The following is a 23,217-nucleotide window of genomic DNA, read 5'->3' as shown; positions in this document are numbered from 1 at the left end:
ACTTTTAAATTTGACTACTTTATATACCTCATATAGGTGAAAGTGAAAGTCCCTCAGTCACATCCGACCCTTTGCAACCCCATGGACTATACAGTCCTTGAAATTCTCAAGGCCAGAATACTGGAGTGGGTAGCCTTTCCCTTCTCCAGGATATCTTCCCAACCCAAGGATTGAACCCAGGTCTCCCTCATTGCAGGTGGATTCTTTAGGAGCTGAGCCACAGTGAAGCCCAAGAACACTAGAGTGGGTAGCCTATCCCTTCTCCAGCAGATCCTCCCATCCCAGGAATTGAACAGGGTCTCCTGCATTGCAGGTGGATTCTTTACCAGCTGAGCTATCAGGGAGCCCATGTAGGTAGAATCATACAGTGTTTGTGAGTGTGTGATGACTTTCTTTCACTTAGTATAATATCCTGAACCCTCATCCATTTTTTAGCATGTGACAGGATTTTCTTCCTTTGTAAAGCTGAATAATATTCCATTGTAAGACTATGACACATTCTGTTTATTGATTCCTTCGTCAGTGGACGTTTGGGTTGCTTCCACCTGTTGACTATTGTGAATTGTGCTTCTGGGAACACAGGTCTTCCACATCCTGCTTTCAGTTCTTTTGGGTATATACCCAGAAATGGGATTGCTGGATCATATGGAAGTTCTATTTTTAATTTTTTGAGGAACTTTGGTACTGTTTTCCGTAACTGCTGCACTATTTTGGAGTCCTAACAATAGTACACAGAGATTTCAATTTCACCACATACTCATCAATACTTGTTTTCTGTTTCTAATAGTAGGCATCCTAAAGGATGTGAGATGGTATCTTCTGATGATCTTGATGACTTGATGACTTTGATGATTTCATTTCTCAGATGATTAGTGACATAGAGCATCTTTTCAAATGCTTGTTGGCCATGTGTGTATCATCTTTGAGAAATGTCTATGCAGATCCTTTGCTCATTTTTAAGTCGGATTGTTTGATTTTTTTGTTGTTGAGTTGTAGGGGTTTGATATATATTCTGGATGTTAATCTCTCATCAGATACATGATTTGCAAATATTTTCTCTTCTGTAGCTTGCCTTTTCACTCAGTTGTGTTTGTTGATGCACAGAAGCTTTTAAGTTTGAGGCAAGTCTCATTTGTCTCTCTTTATTTTTGTTGTTTGTTCTTTCTGTGTCATGTCCAAGAAATCATGGCCAAGTCAAATGTTATGAAGCGTTCCCTCTATGTTTTCTAATACGAATTAAAGAAAAATTATCTTAGATCTTACATTTAGCTTTAATTCATGTTGAGTTAACTTTTATACTTGGTGTAAGACAAGGGTCCAACTGAATTCAGCACCATTTTTGATGGCAGACTTCAGTTATCTTATAAAGCTTCCAGAAGAAGCCATTCTTGTCCTTCAAGTTCTGTCAAGGCCACTTATATTGTACTGGGCAAAAAGCTGTTTAACACTTGTTATGTGTCTGATGAACGTGGGAAGTAAGGGCAGGAGATACAAAGATGAATAAGGCAGGGAACTCTCAGGTGATGTGAATGCTCTATATCTTAATAGGAGTTTTGGTTATAGAAGTCATGCATTTGTCAAACCTCAGTTAATATGCACTCAAGGTTTGTGTGCTCCATTGCATGTAAAGTTCAAATCAAAAGAAAAAAATGAAACAGATATTGAACTCTGGCTAATAATATGCACTCTGAAGCTTTTAGATGGAAATGCATTGATGTCTGGATTTACTTTATTTTTAAATTAATTATTTTTGGCTCATCTGGATCTTCATTGCTTTTTAAAAATAATTTTATTTATTTATTATTTTTGGCTGTTCTGGGTCTTCCTTGCTATGCGGCTTTTCTCTAGTTGCAGTGCTTCTAATTGTGATGGCTTCTCTTGTTGCAGGGCCCAGGCTCTAGGGCAGACAGGCTTCAGTAGTTGCGGCTCCCGGCCTCTAGGACACAGGCTCAATAGTTGTGGTGCAGGGGCTTAGCCGCCCCTCAGCATGTGGGATCTTCCTGGACCAGGGATTGAGCCCATGCCTCCTGCAATGCCAGGCAGATTCTTATCCACTGTGCCAGCAAGGAAGTCCTGGATTTACTTTAAAATGCATCCCTCCCAAAAGATAGATTAATACCTGGATAAAGGGGTGAATAGGTGAAAAGCAAGTATATTTAAAATATTAATGAATTTGTTCCATGTTTGAAATTTTTCAAAATAGAATAATGAGGGGAAAAAGATGAGAAGATAGCACCCAGAGGGAGGCGGAGGTTCACCTCACACGACATAGTTAATGGTCTCTTGTGTCCTGTCCTGGTCTCTTGCAGGCAAGAGGGCGCCGGGTAGAACTCGTTAGCACTAAAAGCATTTGTTCTCCTGTGGAGCCTGTTTGTAAACCTCTGAGTCATTGCCATAAGCGCCTTCTATTATGAGGAATCAGTTAGGGGAATTAGAATGACTGGTGATTGCCAGCAAGTTTTGAGGTCCTCCAGTGCCTACAGAAAGGAATACATTTTTCATCGTAATTTAGTATACAATTATATATAACTGAAGCAAAAGTTTTATACTTTGATGCACTCTAATATTTTGTTTAATTTCCAAAAAAAAAAGACCTCTGTCAATTTTGATCCATTATGGGTTAAGAACCAGCAGTGTGAAAAATCTGCTTTAATACATCAACCATGGAGATAAAGAGATTGACATATATCATTTAATATTAACAGTGAACATTGCCATAAAATTATAAGCATGTTCAGATGTTCCTTAGTGCTTCAAAGCCCAGTAGATCTGGGTTTCATTACCTGTGCCACAGCAATTTCTTCATTATGTGATCTTGAAGAGATGTTTAACTTTCAGCCTCAGTTTTGTCGTCTGTAAAATGGAGGTATTAGGGGAAATACACACGCCCTAGAGGTCTTGAAAAAGGTTAAATGAGATGATGTCTGCCCAGTTGAGAAGCCTGAATAAGTGGGAACCGTATTTTAGGCTGTAAATTCATTAGCTTCTATATCGTTGGGCCTCAAAAGAAATCAGAATGGGCTTTGCAGCGTCTGGTATCCTTCAGTATCTTCTGTTCTTTTTTTCCAACTTGTTTTTTGTATAAGTAGCCCACAGAGTACCCAGTCGCTGGCTGTAATGCTCGGTAACACAGCACTCAAGTTTTCCATCAGTTGCTGGAGGTGGCTTTGGTGACAGTGCCATTTGGAAACATAGGGAGGTTTGGCAGGCTCCCTAGTGTTTGTTGTTGGAGAATGCTTTGGCATAATCCTTGGTGAAAGAGGGATGCCTGGGGTTTCTCACTGATTCATCCCTTTTGCGTGGAATTCTGTATAAACTGTGTCTGACTTGGGGGGTGGGGCAGGAGGAGCCCAGTGGGCCTCATTACAGATGACTTTATCTCTTTGAAATTTCCTTACTGAAAGATGATTTTGCATCATTTGGATTTCCTCCTTTTAAATCTGAACAATTTGGCTGCTAGTGGAAGTAATTAGCTGAAAATGTTCTGGTGTTTTTGGCACAATTAGTATTTTTACTCTTCTTAATTTAATCGAATCTTAGGATTTTATTGCTGGGAGAGCCCTTAGAAGATCAGAGTGAGAACAGCAGCAGGGCTCTCTGCATCAGGTCCAGAGCTCTTGTTCATGTCTGGCTGGAGAGGAGACATCGTACTTTAGCTGGGGAACGGGAAAGACCCGCAGCTGATCTAAGAAAACTATTATTATGGTTGCTTTGTGCTTTTGCAATCCCTTTTGAGTGCATATATTATTACTTACTGAATTTACCAGTTTATTAGCTTGGATAGGCTTCCGTGGTGGCTCAGTGGTAAAGACTCCATCTGCTAATGCAGGAGACGAAAGTTCAAACCCTGGGTCGGGAAGATCCCCTGGAGGAAGAAATGCAACCCACTCCAGTATTCTTGCCTGGGAAATCACATGGACAGAGAGAATCCTGGTGGGCTACAGTCCCTGGAGTTCCAAAAGAGTCAAACATGACTTAGCAACTAAACAACATCAACAACAAACAGCCAACTTAGAAATCTTGGTGGCTTAACACAACAAAGATTTATTGCTTGCTCACATTACCATATCCAATCAGAGTCAGGATGGGGAATGTCTGTCTTTCTCTGCACATATACGCAGGGACTTGGGCTCATAGAGACCATACCATCTTGGAGCCTCTTAGGACACATGGTTTTCAGGTTGCCATGGCAGGGAAGAAAATTCCCACCTACTCTTCATTGCCGCTGCCCTGAACTGGAGTCATTTTGCTCACAGCTCATTGATCAGAACTGGTCACATGACCCTGCCTAACTTCAAAGGGCTAGAGGTATGGGGGAATGCACGGAGTATTTGATGAGCATTGTCAGAGAGAAGGGATGCATGCTATTATGTTTATAAAAACTGCATATTGAAAAAACTCAGCCTCTTGTTTTCTAGATCTACCGCGTTTCATTACCATCCCAGTTTTCTAAGCCTCGGGGCTCATAGAAGCCATTATGGCAGTAGCTTTTATTGATAGTCTAATGGGGACAGAGAAGCTGCTGCCAGCCACCAATTAATGGGGTCTATGTGCCAAGCCGCAGGTAATAGAGAAACAGGGACAGCTGTGATTTCATCGGCTGACCTCCCTCACCAGGCAGTAGGCTGGATTACTTTCACTGCGGACTTCATCTTTCTGGTTGGTTTGTGTGTAGGCTGAAAAATAATCCCTTCTCCACAAAAAAAGGCAGGTCCTAATTGCTGGCAGCCAGTTTACACTGTGCATGCTAAGTCACTTCAGTCGTGTCTGACTTTGCGACCCTATGGACTGTAGCCCGTGAGGCTCCTCTGTCCATGTGATTCTCCAGGCAAGAATAGTGGAGTGGGTTGCCGTGCCCTCCTCCAGGGGATCTTCCCAACCCAGGGATTGAACCTGTGTCTGTTATGTCTACCTGCATTAGCAGGCAGGTTCTTTACCACTAGCGCCACCTGGGTAGCCCCTGGTGGATATTGCCTTATATATCAAAAGGAATCATGCAGATATGATTACATTAAGAACTTTGAGATGGGAGTGTGTCTTGGGTTGTCCCAGAGGCTCTAAATGCTATCAGATGTATCTTTACGTGGTGTATCCTTACACACGTATCCTTTACACGGTGGAAGCAGAGGGAGACTTAACACAGTGGCCACAGAGGCAGAGATAGGAGTGATGTGGCTCCAGGCCAAGGGATGCCAACCAGGAGCTGGAGGAGGTAAGGAATGGATTCTACCCTGGAGCCTCCGGAGGGAGGGGGTCCTCCTCACCCTTGATTTTGGCTTGATGATAATGATTTGGCACTTCCGACCTCTGGATTTGTGAAAAAGTAGATTTCTCTAGTCTCAAGCCACCAAGTTTTTACAGTAGCCTCAAGAAATTAATACACTTAGGTTTCCGCTTTCTTGGTGGTCAATGGCTCTTGCCCTTCTAACCAGGGCCCTGAGGAATCGGGACTGAGATGAACACTGGGGAACTGAGTGCTGGGGAATAGGGCACTCTATACTTTTTTTAACCTTTGAAATTTAAACCATGTGAATGTATCACCTATTCAAGAAATAAATAAAATTAATCTCTGTGGCTCTGGGAACCACTGTAAGAAGATTGTTGTTGTTCAGTGGCTAAGTTGTATCTGACGGTTTGTGACCCCATGGATTACAGCGGGGCTTCCTTGTCCTTCACCATCTCCCAGAGTTTGCTCAAACTCACATCCATTGAGTCAGTGATGCCATCCAACCGTCTCATCCTCTATCGCCCCCTTCTCCTCCTGCCCTCAGCCTTTCCCAGCATCTGTAGTAGGGGAACATGGTTCATTTTATTTATTAATCTCAATGAGTAACATCCAGTGCAGTTTGTGTTCTGTGCAATGCACCGTGGGTAATTCTTTTCAAATTGTCACCCCACAAACCTTACCATCCCACCTGCTTTATTTTCTTCTCTCTCCATTGTACCTCTCAGGTTTGGGTCTAGGTCAGTAGCAAGACTGAATTAAGTGGGAAAAAATGAATGATGGTATAATGATTACTATGTCTTAAAATAAATAAGTATTTGTTTACTTATTGGGCTGCGTTGAATCTTAGTTACAGCACCCAGGATCTTTCGTCACGGCGTGTGGACTCTCTAGTTGTGATGCGGGCTCAGTTGCTCTGAGGCATGTGAGATCTTACTTCCCCAAGCAGGAATCAAACCTGCGTCCGCTGCATTGGAAGACAAATTCTTAACCAACTGCACCACCAGGGAAGTCTCAATTATAACTTTGAATTTTAAAATGTAATTTAATTAATAATCACTTTAGCCTTACCTCTCACTCTTTATCAGGGCTTCCTAACCAGTATTCTGAGGCAAGACTGGTTGGCTTCCACTTCAGAAATGCTACCCCTGATGCCAGTATGCTCTATTAATTACATGCTTTTCTGTGTGTGCAGTAATGTGAAAAGGTTGGTAAATACTGATCTAGGTAAAATGTGCAGAGAAGGCAATGGCACCCCACTCCAGTACTCTTGCCTGGAAAATCCCATGGAAGGAGGAGCCTGGTAAGCTGCAGTCCATGGGGTCGTGAAGAGTCGTACACGACTTCGAGACTTCACTTCCACTTTTCACTTTCATGCATTGGAGAAGGAAATGGCAACCCACTCCAGTGTTCTTGCCTGGAGAATCCCAGGGACGGGGGAGCCTGGTGGGCTGCCGTCTATGGGGTCGCACAGAGTCGGACACTACTGAAGCGACTTAGCAGCAGCAGCAGCAGGTAAAATGTGACCTTATACTTAAAAAAATACATGATGCATGAAAACAGCTATGGAAAACAAACAAGCAAACTTGTTGGGTCGTTGGGAAAATTCTAGTGATTATTTTGCTCCATTGTAGGAATCTTCAGCCTTTTTTCCACTGTGACACTCATGATAAGGATGGTCATGATCTGGTGCTCTCCTGGTGAAGGCACTGGCATTCCTGCAAAGCTTTTAGAAGCAGGCTCAGATTCAGTGTCTCCCACATAAGCCTGTAGAGAAAAAGAAATAACAGTAACATTTTAGGAAATGATCTTGAGTTCACTCTTATTTACCAAGAAATAAATCATCAAAAACTTGGGTATGTCCTCTGTCTGTAGGAACCATGTCCTTCTGATTCACCTAATAACTTACATCGCACTAGAGAACCACTATCCTCATGGAATAACATTTCATATTGTGGCAAGCTGAGTATAAGTTAATTTCAGGCCACCATGTAAGAGATAGATTTTTCTACAGTATTAGTGATAAGCAAACAAATTTTTTAATGGTGTTACATGCTGTATATTAATAAGAACTTCATCAAGTTCAGTTTTCATTTGTTGAACTATTTGTTGTTCTGTTGCATCCTGGTGGGTCTGATGATGTTGGTGATGCTGTCTGTTCTTTTATGTTTTCTGGAAAAGTAACTAAATTAGTATGTTAGTGTAGTACTATCTGAAGAAATCTAAGAGCTATTAAAATGCTTAAAAATAAAATGATCAATTCTTCTTTTGTTCTCTTGACAGGATAATTGAAGCTATCTGCATAGGTTGGTTCACTGCGGAGTGCATCGTGAGGTTCATCGTCTCCAAAAACAAGTGTGAGTTTGTCAAGAGACCTCTGAACATCATTGATTTACTGGCAATCACACCGTATTACATCTCCGTGTTAATGACCGTATTTACAGGCGAGAACTCTCAACTCCAGAGGGCTGGAGTCACCTTGCGGGTGCTTAGAATGATGAGGATTTTTTGGGTGATTAAGCTGGCCCGTCACTTCATTGGTCTTCAGACACTTGGTTTGACTCTCAAACGATGCTACCGAGAGATGGTTATGTTACTTGTCTTCATTTGTGTTGCCATGGCAATCTTTAGTGCACTTTCTCAGCTTCTTGAACATGGGTTGGACCTGGAAACATCCAACAAGGACTTCGCCAGCATCCCCGCTGCCTGCTGGTGGGTGATTATCTCTATGACTACAGTTGGCTATGGAGATATGTATCCTATCACAGTGCCTGGAAGAATTCTTGGAGGAGTTTGTGTTGTCAGTGGAATTGTTCTATTGGCGCTACCTATCACTTTTATCTACCATAGCTTCGTGCAGTGTTACCATGAGCTCAAGTTTAGATCAGCTAGATATAGTAGGAGCCTCTCCGCTGAGTTCCTAAATTAATGCGTGGCAAAGCAGTTCTTGCATACACTTCATTTGATCTAGTTGACGCCACTTCATATTTATGTGTTTCTTGCTGGGTGAGCACTGCAGTGGTCCTGTCATCACCTTGGTAGAGTAAAAATTGTCCTTCCCAGCTGAAGGGATAAAAGAATTTACTTATTATGGAGTAAAGAAGATTGAGACTGCAAAGGAAAGGGAATGTCTCCTAGAATAAATTTTAAGATCTTATTTAGACTTGTCTCTTCCCTGCCTTGAACAATTACACTTTTTGTGTTTGTTTTAAAGTATATTATTTGAACATTTTAAAACTGAAAGCTACTATTTTCCAAATGCTCTTCCATCTTGTGAATACAGAAGAAGCTTGGAAGTTACAGTGTTTTTTGTTGGAGAGTAACATTTTCATTTCTAAATGTTTTATAATCTCTTATATCAATGTCAGAAGTATCCTGGAAACATATGTCACATGCAGGAACTGTTTAACAAATACTTTGAAAATTTGGCCAAATTTTAAAATGTAGAGTGGAGCTAGTAGATACAAGCAAGAATAGTATTTGAAAAACTTCTCTGGCATATTTCTCAATTATCTGACTTATTTTTGTTCTTATTCTCCTTATCATACCATAGTATAATATGGTATGACATCATACCTTATCATACCATAATATGATATGGAAGCTTGAGTATGTTCTTCTTTTCCATTTTGGATTTCTTTTTTCTCTGTCTTGAAATGACTTAAAAGAGTGTTGTATTGTTTCACATTTTATTGGAGTTCGTTTTATTTGAAATCATTGCTGTTACTAGATGTTAATAGTCCTAACATTCAGATGTCCAAATAAGATTTCCAACATTAAAATAATAGAAATAGTTTGATATTGCAACCCATATTTATCTTCTTCTGCTCTTAATGTTTTTTTTTTTTTTTTTAACTAAACACCGTGTGTTTAATAAGACTTAAGATGAAAGGATATTTATGTAACCATTTTATACCAAAGTCATACTTAGATGTTGTCACTGGATTGTCTTAAAAAAGAAATGAAACATTTTCTTACTCTGGGTTGCTGTGTAGCTAAGCCAATTTTAAACCAGCTAAAAGCAATGAATACATCAGTATTTGAGTTGATCTTCACCATTGGCAATTATAGCTATGCCAAATTTCTTGTAACAACATTGAGTAATATGCCACACTAATCTGGCTAGGTTATTAGGACTAGACAATGTAAACTGATGATGTTAACAATCTGAACTAGAATTTGGCTTTGTTAACCAGTTGCCATAAAGCCAGCAATATATAAACACAAAAAACTAAAGTCATTGATTCATGAATAATTTAATATTATACATTGTAATTTAGTGGGGAGGGAGAGGGAGCAGAGGAGATGGAAAGGGGATATATTTATCAAGGAAAGGCTTACCAGAATGTTCATTAAGGGAATATTAGCCATCATCTAGTTCAAACCTTAAGTAGTACAGGTAGAAAACCAGGGCAAGAGAGGATGTGATTGTGAAGGAGTTAGGATTAAAACCTGAACCTTTGAGAACCTAGTCCAGCAGCTTATTTTTTAACACACCCCTGGGTTTTAAGAAAAGCCTTGAGAAGCCACTCTCCTTTGCTGTTGCCACGGTTGAGGTAATAATAGCAAAACCATTCCTTTTCCCTGACTTCCTTTCCTGAGTTTAGGTGATGTTTTGGTCATTAAGACTCTCATCCTAGGACTTCCCTGGTGGTCTAGTGATTAAGACTCTGAGCTTCCACTGTAGGGGGCGTGGGTTCAATCCCTGGTCGGGGAACTAAGATCCCACGTGCCCCACAGTGTGACCAAAAAGCAAACAAACAAAAACCCCGAAAACAGGACTCTTGCCTCATCTTGCCTACTATCGCACACTGGTATGTTACTTATTACATACTCAAATTCGTTTGTTTATTGTATTTTTTTGTTTATTGTATTTGTTTATTGTATATTCATTGTACTCCAATATATTTAAAATAGATAGCATGGATTTCTTACCTATTTTGATGAAAGCTTTGTCATTTATGCAAGTAATAGCCAAGTGATAGGATCCCCATATTCCTAATAAGACAGCCGTCCATTTTGCTGGCACTGGGAACTCCTCATGAGAATATGTCTTGTCTCCCCAAGTCAGGTTTAACTATCCTGAAGGCCTGGATCCCCTCTCTCGCACACACCTTCATGTCCCCACAGCATTTGTGATAGACTTGGGCACAAACTGTTGACTGATTTGGGAAGAGAAACTACGTTCAGAAGAGGCAGGGGGAAACCTATGCCTGGAAGTGTGTGTGCGAAGCCATCTGTGTGAATACACAAGCAGACTTTGAGGCTGCCCTGAAGTAACTAGTAAGAAATCTCTTGGTGATGTCAGACTTTTCATAGGACCAGTTCTCATGAAGGAGCATGTTAGAGAAATGCTAGTGAAGGTCCAGCCACCGCTGTACTTCAGATGCTGCTGAGACCTGGTAGACTGGTTCATTCATGACTGAAAAACGTATATATCATGGATATTGTAGGTTTTTCGGATTGAAGGCATTTTCTTATAAGCTTCCCTGGTGTTATTGCCTTAAAAAATAGTAACTGAGTAACACTTCTTTCATAGTTGTACTTTCAGAGATTCCTCGTCACTCAATCTTCATGGCAGAAATGCTTTCGTTAGGACCTGTATTAGTCCCAGTAAGTCAGATATTATCTTAAATTAGAATGCCCGAGGAGGAAAGAGGAAGTCCAAATGTTTGTTCTCATTTTATCACCCCTGAGCTTTTGTGACTTGATCTTACATATAACTTATTTTGTTATCCTCTGAAGTGGGATTCTTCAGGATTAAAGTTCCAAAGTTAGGGAACATATTTGAAAGTGAACATACTCTAACAATTCAAGATCTTATCTTTTTTCTTTTATGACTCTATTGTTATTGCTGGTAGCTGTAGTTGCCTTTACTTTTCTATAGGGTTTTATAGTTACTTGTAAAACTTGTTTCTAAGTTCTTACTTTCTTAAAAATGTGGAAATGTATTCTTTCATAGTGGCTATCAGTAAGTCAAAATAATGTGTTCTGTTTTTAAACTTTCGTCCAGATGTCCTAGGTCTCCAGTGATTTGGGAGGAGGAGAAATGGGGTTAAGTTGGATGTGGATATTGAAAGAATTTTCTCTGTTGCCTTGGTATTTTCTAGAAGCAGCTTATTTTTCCTCTTTGCTATAGAAATGAAAATTAAAAAAACTAAAAACTCCTAGCTCTGTTTTACTATTAAAGCTTATATAGCTCCAAATTTAATAAATTTAATGCATAGCTTCACAAAATAGTCCCAGTGCCCTCTGACCCTACATAAGTGTACACTTATGGTATGCAATATACATTCCAATCAAACCTGGTATAAATATTTCATAGGGTTGTAATAAATGACAACTAAAGGGCCCTGGAGGCCTTCTGGTTTACCTTGCCTCTTTCTACATCCTTCATTCTATCCAAATGTTTGCAACTTTGCTCCCAGTGGGTTGTGATTTAGCCATCATCACCCATAGGGAGCCCAGCTAGCCCTGGTTTGGCTGGAACTTCCTTGGTTTTAGCACTAACTGTACTCCCATCCTGAGAAATCTCTTAGTCTCAGGTGATCTGGTACAGTTGGTCACCCTAGTGTCAGATCAGGCCTCAGAAACCTGATTTTCAGACTTTTTGATTCAGAACCCTTTGGACTTACTTTTTTTTTTTTTCTTGTAACATCAGAAAGCATGAAGGATTTCTCTTAAAAATGTTTTGGGGTCCTTTTTGTAGGTCACATAAAAATCAGATGTTGCTTTTAGGTGCCCTGCATGTCAGGAAGGAAGACTTGGAACAAGTGTATAAGGAACTCAGATTTTCAATACAGTTTTTAAATTGCAAAACTTCACAGTTGTGCACTTACTCACATGTAAGCAAATAAGTGCAGTTATTTCATAGTTTATCATTGCATTATTTAGAAGGGCCAGGTTGAGAAATGTCAGAGCTGAAGAGGAAGTAACATGGGTTGAAGCGTTAATGGAATGTTCTGGAAGAATTCCACTTTGGTTAGAGAAGGTTTCATACACTTCTCTGTTTGTTCAGCATGCTTTCATATGGTGTTTTGCTTCCTGCTTTTCCAGACCCATCTGTACTTGGAGGACTGGGCATGTCAGTTCTGCCCCTGTAAGTAAACTAGTAATTTGCTGCCCCATGCCGTTGAGCCTGCCACAGACTTGTGAAATGCCACCCACAAGCATGACACATTGTTCCATTCTGTCATTAACTTTTATTTTGCCTTTACCAATTCCACACTTATACCTGAACTTTGGGATTTTTGCAGTTCTCCCAGACATTCCTCAGCTACTGAGATTTTGAAGTGGTATTGTGGTGGTGGTTTAGTCACTAGGTCATGTCTGACTCTTGCGACCCCATGGAATTTTCCAGGCACAAATACTCAACTGGGTTGCCATTTCCTTCTTCAGTGGGTCTTCTTGGCTCAGGGATCGAACCTGAGTCTCCTATTTGACAGGTGGTCTCCACATTGCAAAATAAATGAAGGAAAAATATGCATAGCTATGGCCACACACACACTTCTCTTGTATCAGAGTTGAGGATTTAAACTCAAATACTGCTCTCCATTAAGGAATTCACATTCTCTTGTCCTCTGCATTGTCATTTTTACTGCTGAGCCTCCAGGGAAGCTCGCAGACATTCCTAATAAGCACTTGAACTTTTGGTTATTGGTGCGGCTCAATCCTCAGTTTATTATTTGTTAAGGAATTGAATTGGATAATCTACATTTATGCTACCAGTTCAGTTCAGTCGTTCAGTTCAGTCGCTCAGTCTATGCGACCACATGGACTGTAGCAACACCAAGGTTTCTTCATCACCAACTCTTGGAGTTTATTCAAACTCATGTCCATTGAGTTGGTGATGCCATCCAACTATCTTATCCTAATTTTGAACAAATTAATATTACATAGCTTTGGTGAGAATCCTTTGGTTTATATTTTAAAATATCAACACTATCCCAATATACATTTAGTGGATGAAAGCCAGAGGGAATATATATTATTTGGAGTTCACCTACCAGGACTAAGTAATGCTATGTCATTTATGTCTGGAATAGTATTTTTGTTTAATTTATACAACATTGCATTGAAACTGAAACTAAAATTTCCCATGACTTTAGACTTTATCCCTTCTAGACTTCAATTATTTTGATCATTTTGAAATAATTCTATAGTTCTGCCAATGACTGAGTAGAGGCCATTTGTGGTGTGTATTGTTATAAAGTGTTTTTTTGTTCTGTTTTTCTTTTTCACTAAAGAAGTGTAAATAATGACAGGTGTTTTTGCTGTATTAAAATACAGTGATTAGTTCAACTTAACATACGGCTGTTTAACTGTGTGTTATAAGTTTTATCTTGCAGGTCCATTGAATTTCCATGCTTTCCTTCTCTACAATGCAGAGTACAGGAGACTTTGATTTCCTTAGTAGAGAGCAGTATTTGAATTTAAATCCTCAACTCTGATATACGAGAAGTGTGTGTGTGGGCCCATAACTATGCATATTTTTCCTTTCATTTCTTTTAGCCATAGCCACTCTTTCATATGAAATGTTTGAAAGTAAAATGCAAAATTATGAAATCAATATAATGCTTAGCTTTCAGGTCCATGTGAAAGGCTGTTTATTTTTTATTCATCAGACAGAAGTGGAAAGTTTAGATTTTTTTGCTTTGAGATAAACTGCCTAAATTCTTACCTGTATTTTTACTGATTCAATAATCTTTACCATTGGAAGGGTTTTTTTGTTGTTGTTTTGTTTTGTTTTTTATAAAAAATAAGTAATTCAAATTATGTAATAGTATAGTTTTAAAATTATAATAATGGGTCATGGTTCCCTTCTTGAAAACTTCGGCTTACATAAGAATCACTTTTAATTAGCTCTTCCAATCAACTCAGTTTAAAAAGATCAGAAAGAAATTGAACATATGTATGTTTGTGTCTTTTTCTTAAATACAGTTTTATTAATGCACTTTTCTGTGCTCCAGTGCATGTCAGAGATGGGAACATTGTAGCATGCAACAAATAATTAGGTGCATCCACTTTTTATAATAAGTAGGTTTCCAAACATTAGTATGAAAAGAAGTTTGTAAACTTCATCATATTTCATATACATAATAATGGATGTGTACAGGAATTCAAGTAGGGAATTCTTTTAACCTGTGAGTCATCTTTCTAGTGTGTTACTATCTCCTGATTTATGTGTTTTTCAGATTTGACTTTTTATATATGTAAGAATGAGGTCTCTTATGAAGAGCATACTTGCATGGGGATCAGACTCAGATCAAATTATTGAATAGCAGCTATGTATGAAATCAGATTTGAGGAATTATAGCATTTGACTTAATGAGAATTTTTGTCAGCTAATAGAAGGATGTGATTTCCTGATCCCCTAAAAAGTTTTCTGAGAGGTAGCTGGAGATGAAAGGATGAATACCTTCTTTTTATTATTTGTTCTAAATCTTTTCTGCCTTTCCCTTTCTCAGTTTAGTAATTCACTTCCTATTCTGTTTAAAACCACACAAGTGAGGTTAAGCATGTCTTTACCATGCCAAGGGGCAAGCAAGGGGCTGGAAAGAAGAATGAGAAGTAGTTACAGGATATTTGACTAAATTGTTCGATGCATTGTTAACATTGTGGTTTTGTTGATAAACTTTAGGCAATTTGGGAAGGTTCAGTTCAGTTCAGTCACTCAGTCGTATCTGGTTCTTTGCGACCCCATGAATTGCAGCATGCCAGGCCTCAGGGGAGTTAAAAAGTGGAACTAAATAAATATAAGGTGGTATTAACAATGTGTGTGGTTTTTTGTTTTTTACAACTGGAGATATAATTCACATACCATAAAATTTATCATTTTTAAAGTATGTAGTTTTTCGAATAGTCACAGAGCTATGTAACCATCACTACCAAATGTTCTAATTCTAGAACGTTTTCTTTTTCATTTTTGGCTGCACTGGATCTTCGTCGCTGCGCGTGGGCTTTCTCTGGTTGCGGTGAGCGGGGTCCACTCTCTAATTGTGCTGCGCAGGCTGCTCACTGTGGTGGCTTCTCCGGTTGTGGGGCATGGGCTCCAGGGCACACGGGCTTCAGAAGCTGTGGGACACGGGCTCAGTGGTTGTGGTGCACGGGTTTACCCTGTGGCTTATGAAATCTTCCTGGTCCAGGGATCAAACCCGTGTCCCCTGTATTGGCAGGCGAGTTCTAATCCACTGTGCCACCAGGGATATCCTAACACATTTTCATGTACCCCCTACTCTTTTGCAGTAACTCCTCACTCCTCCCTTACCCATCTCCTGACAACCGCTGATCTGCTTTCTGTCTCTAGAGCTTTGCCTATTCTGGACCTTTCGTGTAAATGGAAACGTGGCCTTTTTATCTGTCTTTTTTCGCTTAGCATAATGTTTCGAAGTCCATCTATATCGTAGCATGGATCAGTACTTCATTCTTTTTATTGTGGAATAATTTTCTATTGTATGGATGTACTACATTTTGATTATCCTTTTCTCATTTAATGGACATTTGTGTTATTTTTACTTTTTGACTGTTGTGAACAATGCTATTATGAACATTCATGTACAAGTTTTGTGTGAACGGTATGTTTTTCATTTTCTTGGATGAAGATTCCTGGGTCATATGATAAGTGAACGTCGCTCAGTCATGTTCAACTCTTTGCAGCCCCATGGACTATACAGTCCATGGAATTCTCCAGGCCAGAATACTGGAGTGGGTAGCCTTTCTCTTCTCCAGGGGATCTTCCCAACCCAGGGACCAAGGTACTAACATCATGTTTAACTTTTTGAGGAGCTCTCATACTGTTTTTTAAAGCAAGTGAACTATTTAATATTCCCACTAGCAATATATGAAGGTTCCGTTCTCTCCAACAGTTATTTTCCTTGTTCTTCTTTTCTGTTTTTAAATAGCAGCATCCTAGTGTGCGTATGAGTTGGTATCTCACTGTGATTTTGATATGCATCTTCCTAATAGCTAATGGTGTGGAGCATCTTTTCATGTGCTTATTGATTATTTATCTACCCTCTAGGGAGAAAGGTCTAGTCAAACCCTTTACCCATTAAAAAAAAATTTTTTTAATTGTTGACTTTTAAGAGTTCTTTATATATTCTGAATATTGAACTTTATCAGATACATGATTTGCAGATATTTTCTCTCAGACTAAAGAGTTGTCTTTTCATTTTCTTAATAATATCATTTGCAGTACACAGTTTTAACTTTCAGTGTGGTCCAGTTTTATTTTTTCTCTTGTCTTTTATGCTTTTGGTATTGTATCTTAAGGAACTCAAGGTAATGAAGATTTACTCTTATATTTCAAAATTTTTATAGTATTAGCTGTTAGTTTCAGGTCTCTGGTCCATTTCGAGTACGGACCATTTTTATGTATGGTCCATTTTTATGTATGGTATGAGATAGGGGTCCAACTTCATTCTTTTGCAGGTGGATATGAAGTTGTCCCTGTATCATTTGATGAAAAGACCGTTCTTTCCACCATTGAGTGGTATTGGCATACTTCTCAAAAACTGGATAACCATAGATTTGTGGGTTTATGGATTCTCGGTGCTTTCCCAGTGATCTACATGTCTGTTCTTATGCCAAAAACACACAGAAGACTAGCTTTGGAGTAAGTTTAGAAGACAGGAAATATGAATTCCTCTTCTTCTACAAGGTTGTTTTGGCTATCTGGGTTCCTCCCATTTTCATATGAACTTTAGAATCAACGTATCCATTTCTGCAAAAAAGGCAGTTGGACGTTTGATAAAGATTGCATGGAATCTGTAGATCAATTAGGGGAGTTTTTCCATCCTAACAATATTAAGCTTTTCAATCCATGGTCATAAGGTGTCTTTCCATTTACTTAAGTGTTCTTTAATTTCTTCCAGTGTTTTATGGTTTTCACTGTACAAGTCTTGTGCTGCTTTGATTTAATTTATTCTTAAGTGTTTATTCTTTTTGATGCTATTATAAATGGAATTGTGTTCTGAATTTCTTTTTCAGATTGTTCATTGCTAGTGTATAGAAATACAACTGATTTTTGTATACTTATATGTTATTACCTTGCTAAACTTATTAGTTTTGGTTTTTTTATTGTTTTTATATTGTTTATATATATATAAAAGATAATGTTATCCGCAATGAGAGAGAATTTAACTTTATACTTCCTTTTTTTCTTTCTCTTGCCTAATTACCCTGGCTAGAACTTCTAGTACAATGTCAAATAGCAGATGTGAGAATGGACATCCTTTTCTTTTTCTTGACCTTAGAGGGAAATCATCAGTCTTATACCATTAAGTATAATGTTAGTATTCCCGTGATCAGGTTGAGGAACTTGTATTCCTAGTTTCTTAAGGGTTTTTTTTTTTTTTTTTTCACGAAAGGGTGTTGGATTCTAACAATGTGTTTTAATGAAGAAATAGACAGATTTTGTTGTGAATTGAGTTGTTGTACTGCCTGTGTCAGGAAATTGAAGTGAGTTCCTAAATCTACAAGATGCTAATCAGGTTGAAGCCATAGCAGTGCTTGTTGATGGTTTTTACAGTTTGCCAATTGATATACATTTAATGGTTTCTAAGGCTGTTTAACCGATTCTCCTCATTAACCCAAGTTAATTTGAGTTTGTGTTCACTTGCCTGAAGATATAGAGACATACAGACACAAGAGATAATTTGTTTCTGTTGGCTGGTTTAATTTAATGCCTTTTTATTACCTGACATTTTGCTTCTCAGACTTGGAAGTTATAGGAGTACTAGGAGAATGCCAGAGGGTGTTGATAAAGGCAGCTCCATCTCCCTGAACAGTCAGGGTTAGACCCCTTGCAATTTTCTTCTTCTACCTGTTTTGAGGATACCGTCCTAGTGTGTTTAAATCTACATCTTTTCATAGTTCTTACAGGAAATGCAAATATCCCTGAATTACTGGGATGGGGAGGAAACCATCTAAAAAGCAACACTTGATAGTTAATTAACCTGCAGTACTGCTGTAGGAAAGTTGTTATTATTATTAGTCCTTTTTTTGTGGGTAGCAGGAGTTTTGTCTGATTTATGGGGTACACAGGGATGACCGTCAGCTGCCTTCACCCGGGCAGATGCCCTTTGAAAAAAGTTTCTTGTTGTGCTCAGAAGACCTATTCTGAGGGTCCTTTATACAAAGACTAAGCCCAGATTTTTAAATATAATCCCTTGCCATCCTTATAATCATTTTGTAATTCCTCTAGGAAATTATGTTAGGAAAATAATTGGAGAAAAGTTCAGTGTATTTGTAAGCAGCACTTCCCCAAATGGTTTGGAAGCTCACTTGGCAAGGTCGAGTTTTCAAGTCTGACTATTTTTTACTGGATTTTTTTTCATGAGTAATGTTGCTAATGTAGTATTTGACTAAATACTACATAATAGTATAATAAGTTCTCTTATACATATGCCCCAAAGACTTTTGGTTAATGTCTACATTTTTAATAAATCTCATGAATGTGCTGGGTGAATATTAATAATCTTCAATGGAAATGTGAATATCAAACCTAATGGAGCTATGATCCAAGATTTTGGGCACGCTACATCTGTAATGTTACATGTTTACTAAAGATGTCTGGGAAAAAAAGGTTTCAACGAGAGGTCTACTTTCCTACAAATGTATTCAGTACTACTCTTAACTATTATTAGAAATAGTAGGGTTTCCAATTACTACTCATCGAATGCTTGAATAATAGCCACAATTCCTAAAATACATAGAGTAGTGAAAATTATGGCAATTTTTCACAAGAAATGATGTACTAATGTTTTATAATTCTTTTATTTTTGCTTAATACTTTTATTAAGCATTCTGAAAATAAATCTCTGACCCTTGTTGGTCATCCTAAGAAACAAAATTTGCTAAGAGAGGGAAGAAAGTATAACTGGCAGTATATACAGGGAATGTAGACTCCAGAGGCAGGAGTTGTGTGTGCATGCTGAGTCGCTTCAGTCATGTTTGACTCTTTGCGACCCCATGGACTATAGCTCAACAGGCTCCTCTGTCCCTGGGGATTCTCCAGGCAAGAATATTGGAGTGGGTTGCCATGCCCTCCTCCAGGGGATCTTCCTGATCCAGGGATCGAACCTGTGTCTTCTGAATTGCAGGTGGATTCTTTACCCACTGAACCACCTGGGAAGTCCTAGGTAGGGGTTATTAATTGTAAAGATGCAACAGCAGCCGCCTGATGGAGTGTGGCCATTCTGATGTCTCTCCTCCTACCTCTCAGGGTTGGCATCACTCTCAGCAGAGTGGCATCTGTGCATCTCTCCCCTCTACTTGTTCATTTCCACTGACTGATCCTCTTCTTTTTTCCCTGTTCAAATTCCAGAGTAGAATTAGCTTAGCCTTATCATCACCCAGTTTGGAGAGTGGTTTTCCAGGCTTGGGGAAAGCAGTCTTTCTAGGTGGGGGATATTGCTGAGGGCAGGGCAGTTTCCCTGAGACATGCCATTATACAGTTTGCAGAGCCACTGCGCTGAACCACACCCTGGGCCAACCCTGGGCCAACATGTTTATGGTATTTTGCTGATTGGATGTGATGAACAGGCAGGAGCAAATACTTAGTGATTGGTCTTGTCTCGGGTATTCGAAGGAAAAAGCTCAGCCAAAATTCCAAGTGCAGTTGTGATCAGCCGCAGGTACAGGAGTGAGGATGGACCTGGGGGCAGGAGTAGTGGCTGGTTAAGGTGTTAAGACACCTCCTGTGAGCAACACAGGAGGGCCCAGTGGAGCAGTCAGCAGTGGGCTGAAGAGGGAGTGGGACTGAAAAAACGAAGTGGCGGGTTTATGGCTGTCTTTAAAAGTGCAAGTGTTCGAAGTTGGTGGTGTGTTGGGTTAATTACTAAATAAGAGGGTTTCTAGATTCCTTCACACAAAGGAGCACTTAACTTGATATTTATTCTTACCACTCCTTTCCCCCACCCTCTGCTATTAACCAATGTCAGGACATTTTTTCAAAGCAACTGAGTTCGGTGCCAGTGAAAAGTCGAGGGTGCTTTGTGCCTGTTCCTGTAGGAATCAGCAGGAGGCTCCACAGCCAGCTGATGACTGACATCACTGTGGATGTGGAATTCAGGTTGTGAATCTTTCCCGTTACTCTGTGTGTACCTGTTTTGATGGAAGCTTCTGTTTTTCCATCCACAGTCTTAAATTCCTTTATTTATGTGCCATCAAGAATGAGGTTACCAATGTTTTGCTTGAATTTTCCAAATTTGGGGTGTTATTTGTCATTATTGTTATTATTTATTCAGTTACATAGTCTAATTTTTTTGAATCCCATTTTTGTTTCTTATTTTGGCCTAATTTGTAAATTTAACACGCAGTTCCTGTTGAACTTTCCTTTAGAACAGTATCTTTGAGCGTTTAATTAAATTATTAGGTAAAAATAAGTAGAATATTTTTTTCTCTTAATATCACTTGGACTTTGACAGAGGACATGAGTGCTCTGTCAGACCTAAAAAACACTTTACCTTGTCATTAACTTACCTTTGTATTTAGGCATAATGAATACCGCAATTTGCATTTTAAGGAAAACATTTTAATGTGAATACAGTTAGTAATAAGATTTTTTCAGTGAATGTCATTGCATCAGACTACTCAGTAATTAAAAATACTTAGAGACTGTAAGTTTTTGGACTAGAGCAGAAATCTGGGGTATATTTTTTCCACTTTATGTACTATCAGTGGATCACTTTTTTGCTTTTAGTGTCCCAGACTGATGGCTTACGTGTTAATGCACCAAATGGCCTATGACTTATATTTGTATTATCTCTCGTTTTATACAGCCATTGACTGGAAATATCCAAAGATAAACTGTTACACTGTTTCTAACTTGAAAGTAAAGAATAGATCTCCTTTTGTAAAGGTCACAGAATGTAGAATTTTAAAAATATTCATACCAAGTTAAGGATTATATTTCATTTATTTCTGTAAAGGTAAATGTATGTCTGTTTTGCCCTAAACACTGTCATACAGATTCAGTCATTTTTATATCACAATAGTTCAGCTTTATGTTAAAAAATGATAGGAAATGTTTTCATTTGATGTACTTTAAAATTTGCTTTTTGCCCAAGTTTAATTTTGCTCAGTAAACTCATCCTTCATGAGACCAAGTCCTTTCTCTTTAGTTCAGAATAGCTTGAATTTTGATGCATATCTTTGCTATTTTCAGACCAAGTTGAAGTAGCCTTATATCAAAGGTAGCCTTATGTAGAGAGCCTTATTGGGAAGAGTTTAGAGTATTTAATTTCTAGTATTTTTTTCCCCTAGAATTCAGAATCTTGGGTATTTCTGGACATATAAGAACTTGGAGAAGAATTCTGAATTCTCTATTTGGTTCTTGGTAAAATATGTTAAGCACATTGAAAATGTCTTTAGACTTTCTGACATTTGTATTTATGTTAAGTAAAGTTATACCTCAGTTTTTCTGTTGAATTTTGTACTGTCATATGATAAAGTTCGCCAATGAATAAACTGCTGTGTATATATGTGATAAAGACATTTGCCTTAAAATACAGCACTCCTGTTTTGCAAACAGTCTGCCATCAAGTCGTCTTTCCAGTTATTCATATTTCTGTGTGCCTGGTGAATGGTGGCCTGATCAAGTCCATGGAAGTAAGAAAGAAGATGAATACTTTTTCACTGTTAATAATCTAAACCTGGATTTAAAAAATACCTTGGACACATAAAAATTTTATGGACAAAATACTGAGTGTAGTGTGATGTTTATTGCTAAAGATAGCAAATGATTGAACAGGTAAATTGTCTGTTAGTTTTAACCATTATTTTCATCAACCCTATTCTCAATGAGAGTAGTGATTCAAAGATGTGTGAATGTCCTTTCTACCACGTGGTCTATACCTCTGCTGGGTATTCATAACTACTGCTAAGTCTCATCGCTAACGGCCGTTGCCTGTATCATGGAGGGACAGATGTACTGCCAACCAATAGGCAGGGTAATCTGGATAGTAAAGTTTGTGTCATAGTTTGGGATTTGAGATAATAATTTTATTATTTAGTATCTCTTTCAGGAGTGATGGTTTAAATGGACGTCACTTTTATCTTCTAATAAAAAGGTTCTTAAATTCAGCTCAATTTATGTGGCATTATTTTGTTTTCTACTTTAATTTGGAATTAGTAAAGTATGCAATCATATGGATCATAGCTTTTCTTATTCAGCTCCATGACTTACATATTTATGTCAGATCTTTAATAGTATCTATAAATGTTCATCAACTATTTAATTAATAGTTTCTTCAGTCCCTAAGGAAATATTTTATTAATAACTTTGTTATGATATACATATGTTATATGTACATCTGAAAAAAAACCTGTACAGCTTGACCATTTGATAGTTAATAAATTTTGACTTTGAGAACCACCTACAGCTGATACTAAATTGTTCCTATCTGTTGCCGTTGACGTCATTGATTAATTTAATTCATTCTTGGTAGACTTATTTCCCTTTTGTTTTGAACCCAAACTTCACTTTGCAATAAACTAATGGTGGATGAAGCACAAAAGGTGTCTCCTGACTGTGACAACGTTTCTTACTGTTGTGAGGCTTTGACTCAGTCATTAGATCTTCCCCAGCTTGCTTTCACATTCTCTTTCTCCCCTCCCCTTTTTTCTCTTTCTCCCTTTTAACTGCACCTCTGTATGGTAAGAACATCAATGCTCTACATGAGGTAAGTGTCCAGGCAATGATGATGGGTACCTATAGGCACCTAATATGTGTTGAGTTGAATAAAAAGCCTTGGAGGCTATACCTTATAAATGCAGTACTTGTTTAGAGTGTGTTCTCAGGGGTCCAGATTGCTGCCAGATCCTTTCAGTTTTCCTAATGAAAGGCTGTGTGACCCTCCCCACCTCCCCTTCCCACCCCAGGTCTCTCTGTGTGATCCCTGCTCACACCCCACACTCCCATTCTTGACATTCTTGTACTCCAGTGGCTCCTCTGATTTGGGTGCTGCTCTAGCCCCACTGATAGTGAAAGG

General features: G+C 38.6%; 1 protein-coding gene across 2 annotated transcripts in view; it reads left to right on the top strand.

Annotated features, from left to right (window-relative positions):
* Positions 1-22,602, top strand: part of KCNG3 (potassium voltage-gated channel modifier subfamily G member 3) — a 67,059-nt gene extending 44,457 nt beyond the window's left edge. Inside the window, exons 2-3 of one of the 2 annotated variants that reach the window (XR_009496406.1) lie at positions 7,508-20,297; positions 21,739-22,602. Coding sequence is in view for 1 of the 2 variants with exons in the window: in XM_024999381.2 (XP_024855149.1) it covers positions 7,508-8,153 (646 nt within the window). In the remaining variant the exon portion in view is untranslated. Of the gene's footprint in view, positions 1-7,507 lie in introns of both variants that reach the window. The other variant, XM_024999381.2, reaches the window with a different exon arrangement.
* Positions 22,603-23,217: the final 615 nt, after the last annotated feature.

The sequence above is a fragment of the Bos taurus genome, chromosome 11 (assembly GCF_002263795.3).
Source record: "Bos taurus isolate L1 Dominette 01449 registration number 42190680 breed Hereford chromosome 11, ARS-UCD2.0, whole genome shotgun sequence".
Lineage (NCBI taxonomy): Eukaryota > Metazoa > Chordata > Mammalia > Artiodactyla > Bovidae > Bos > Bos taurus.
This window is presented reverse-complemented; position numbering and strand designations above follow the sequence as displayed.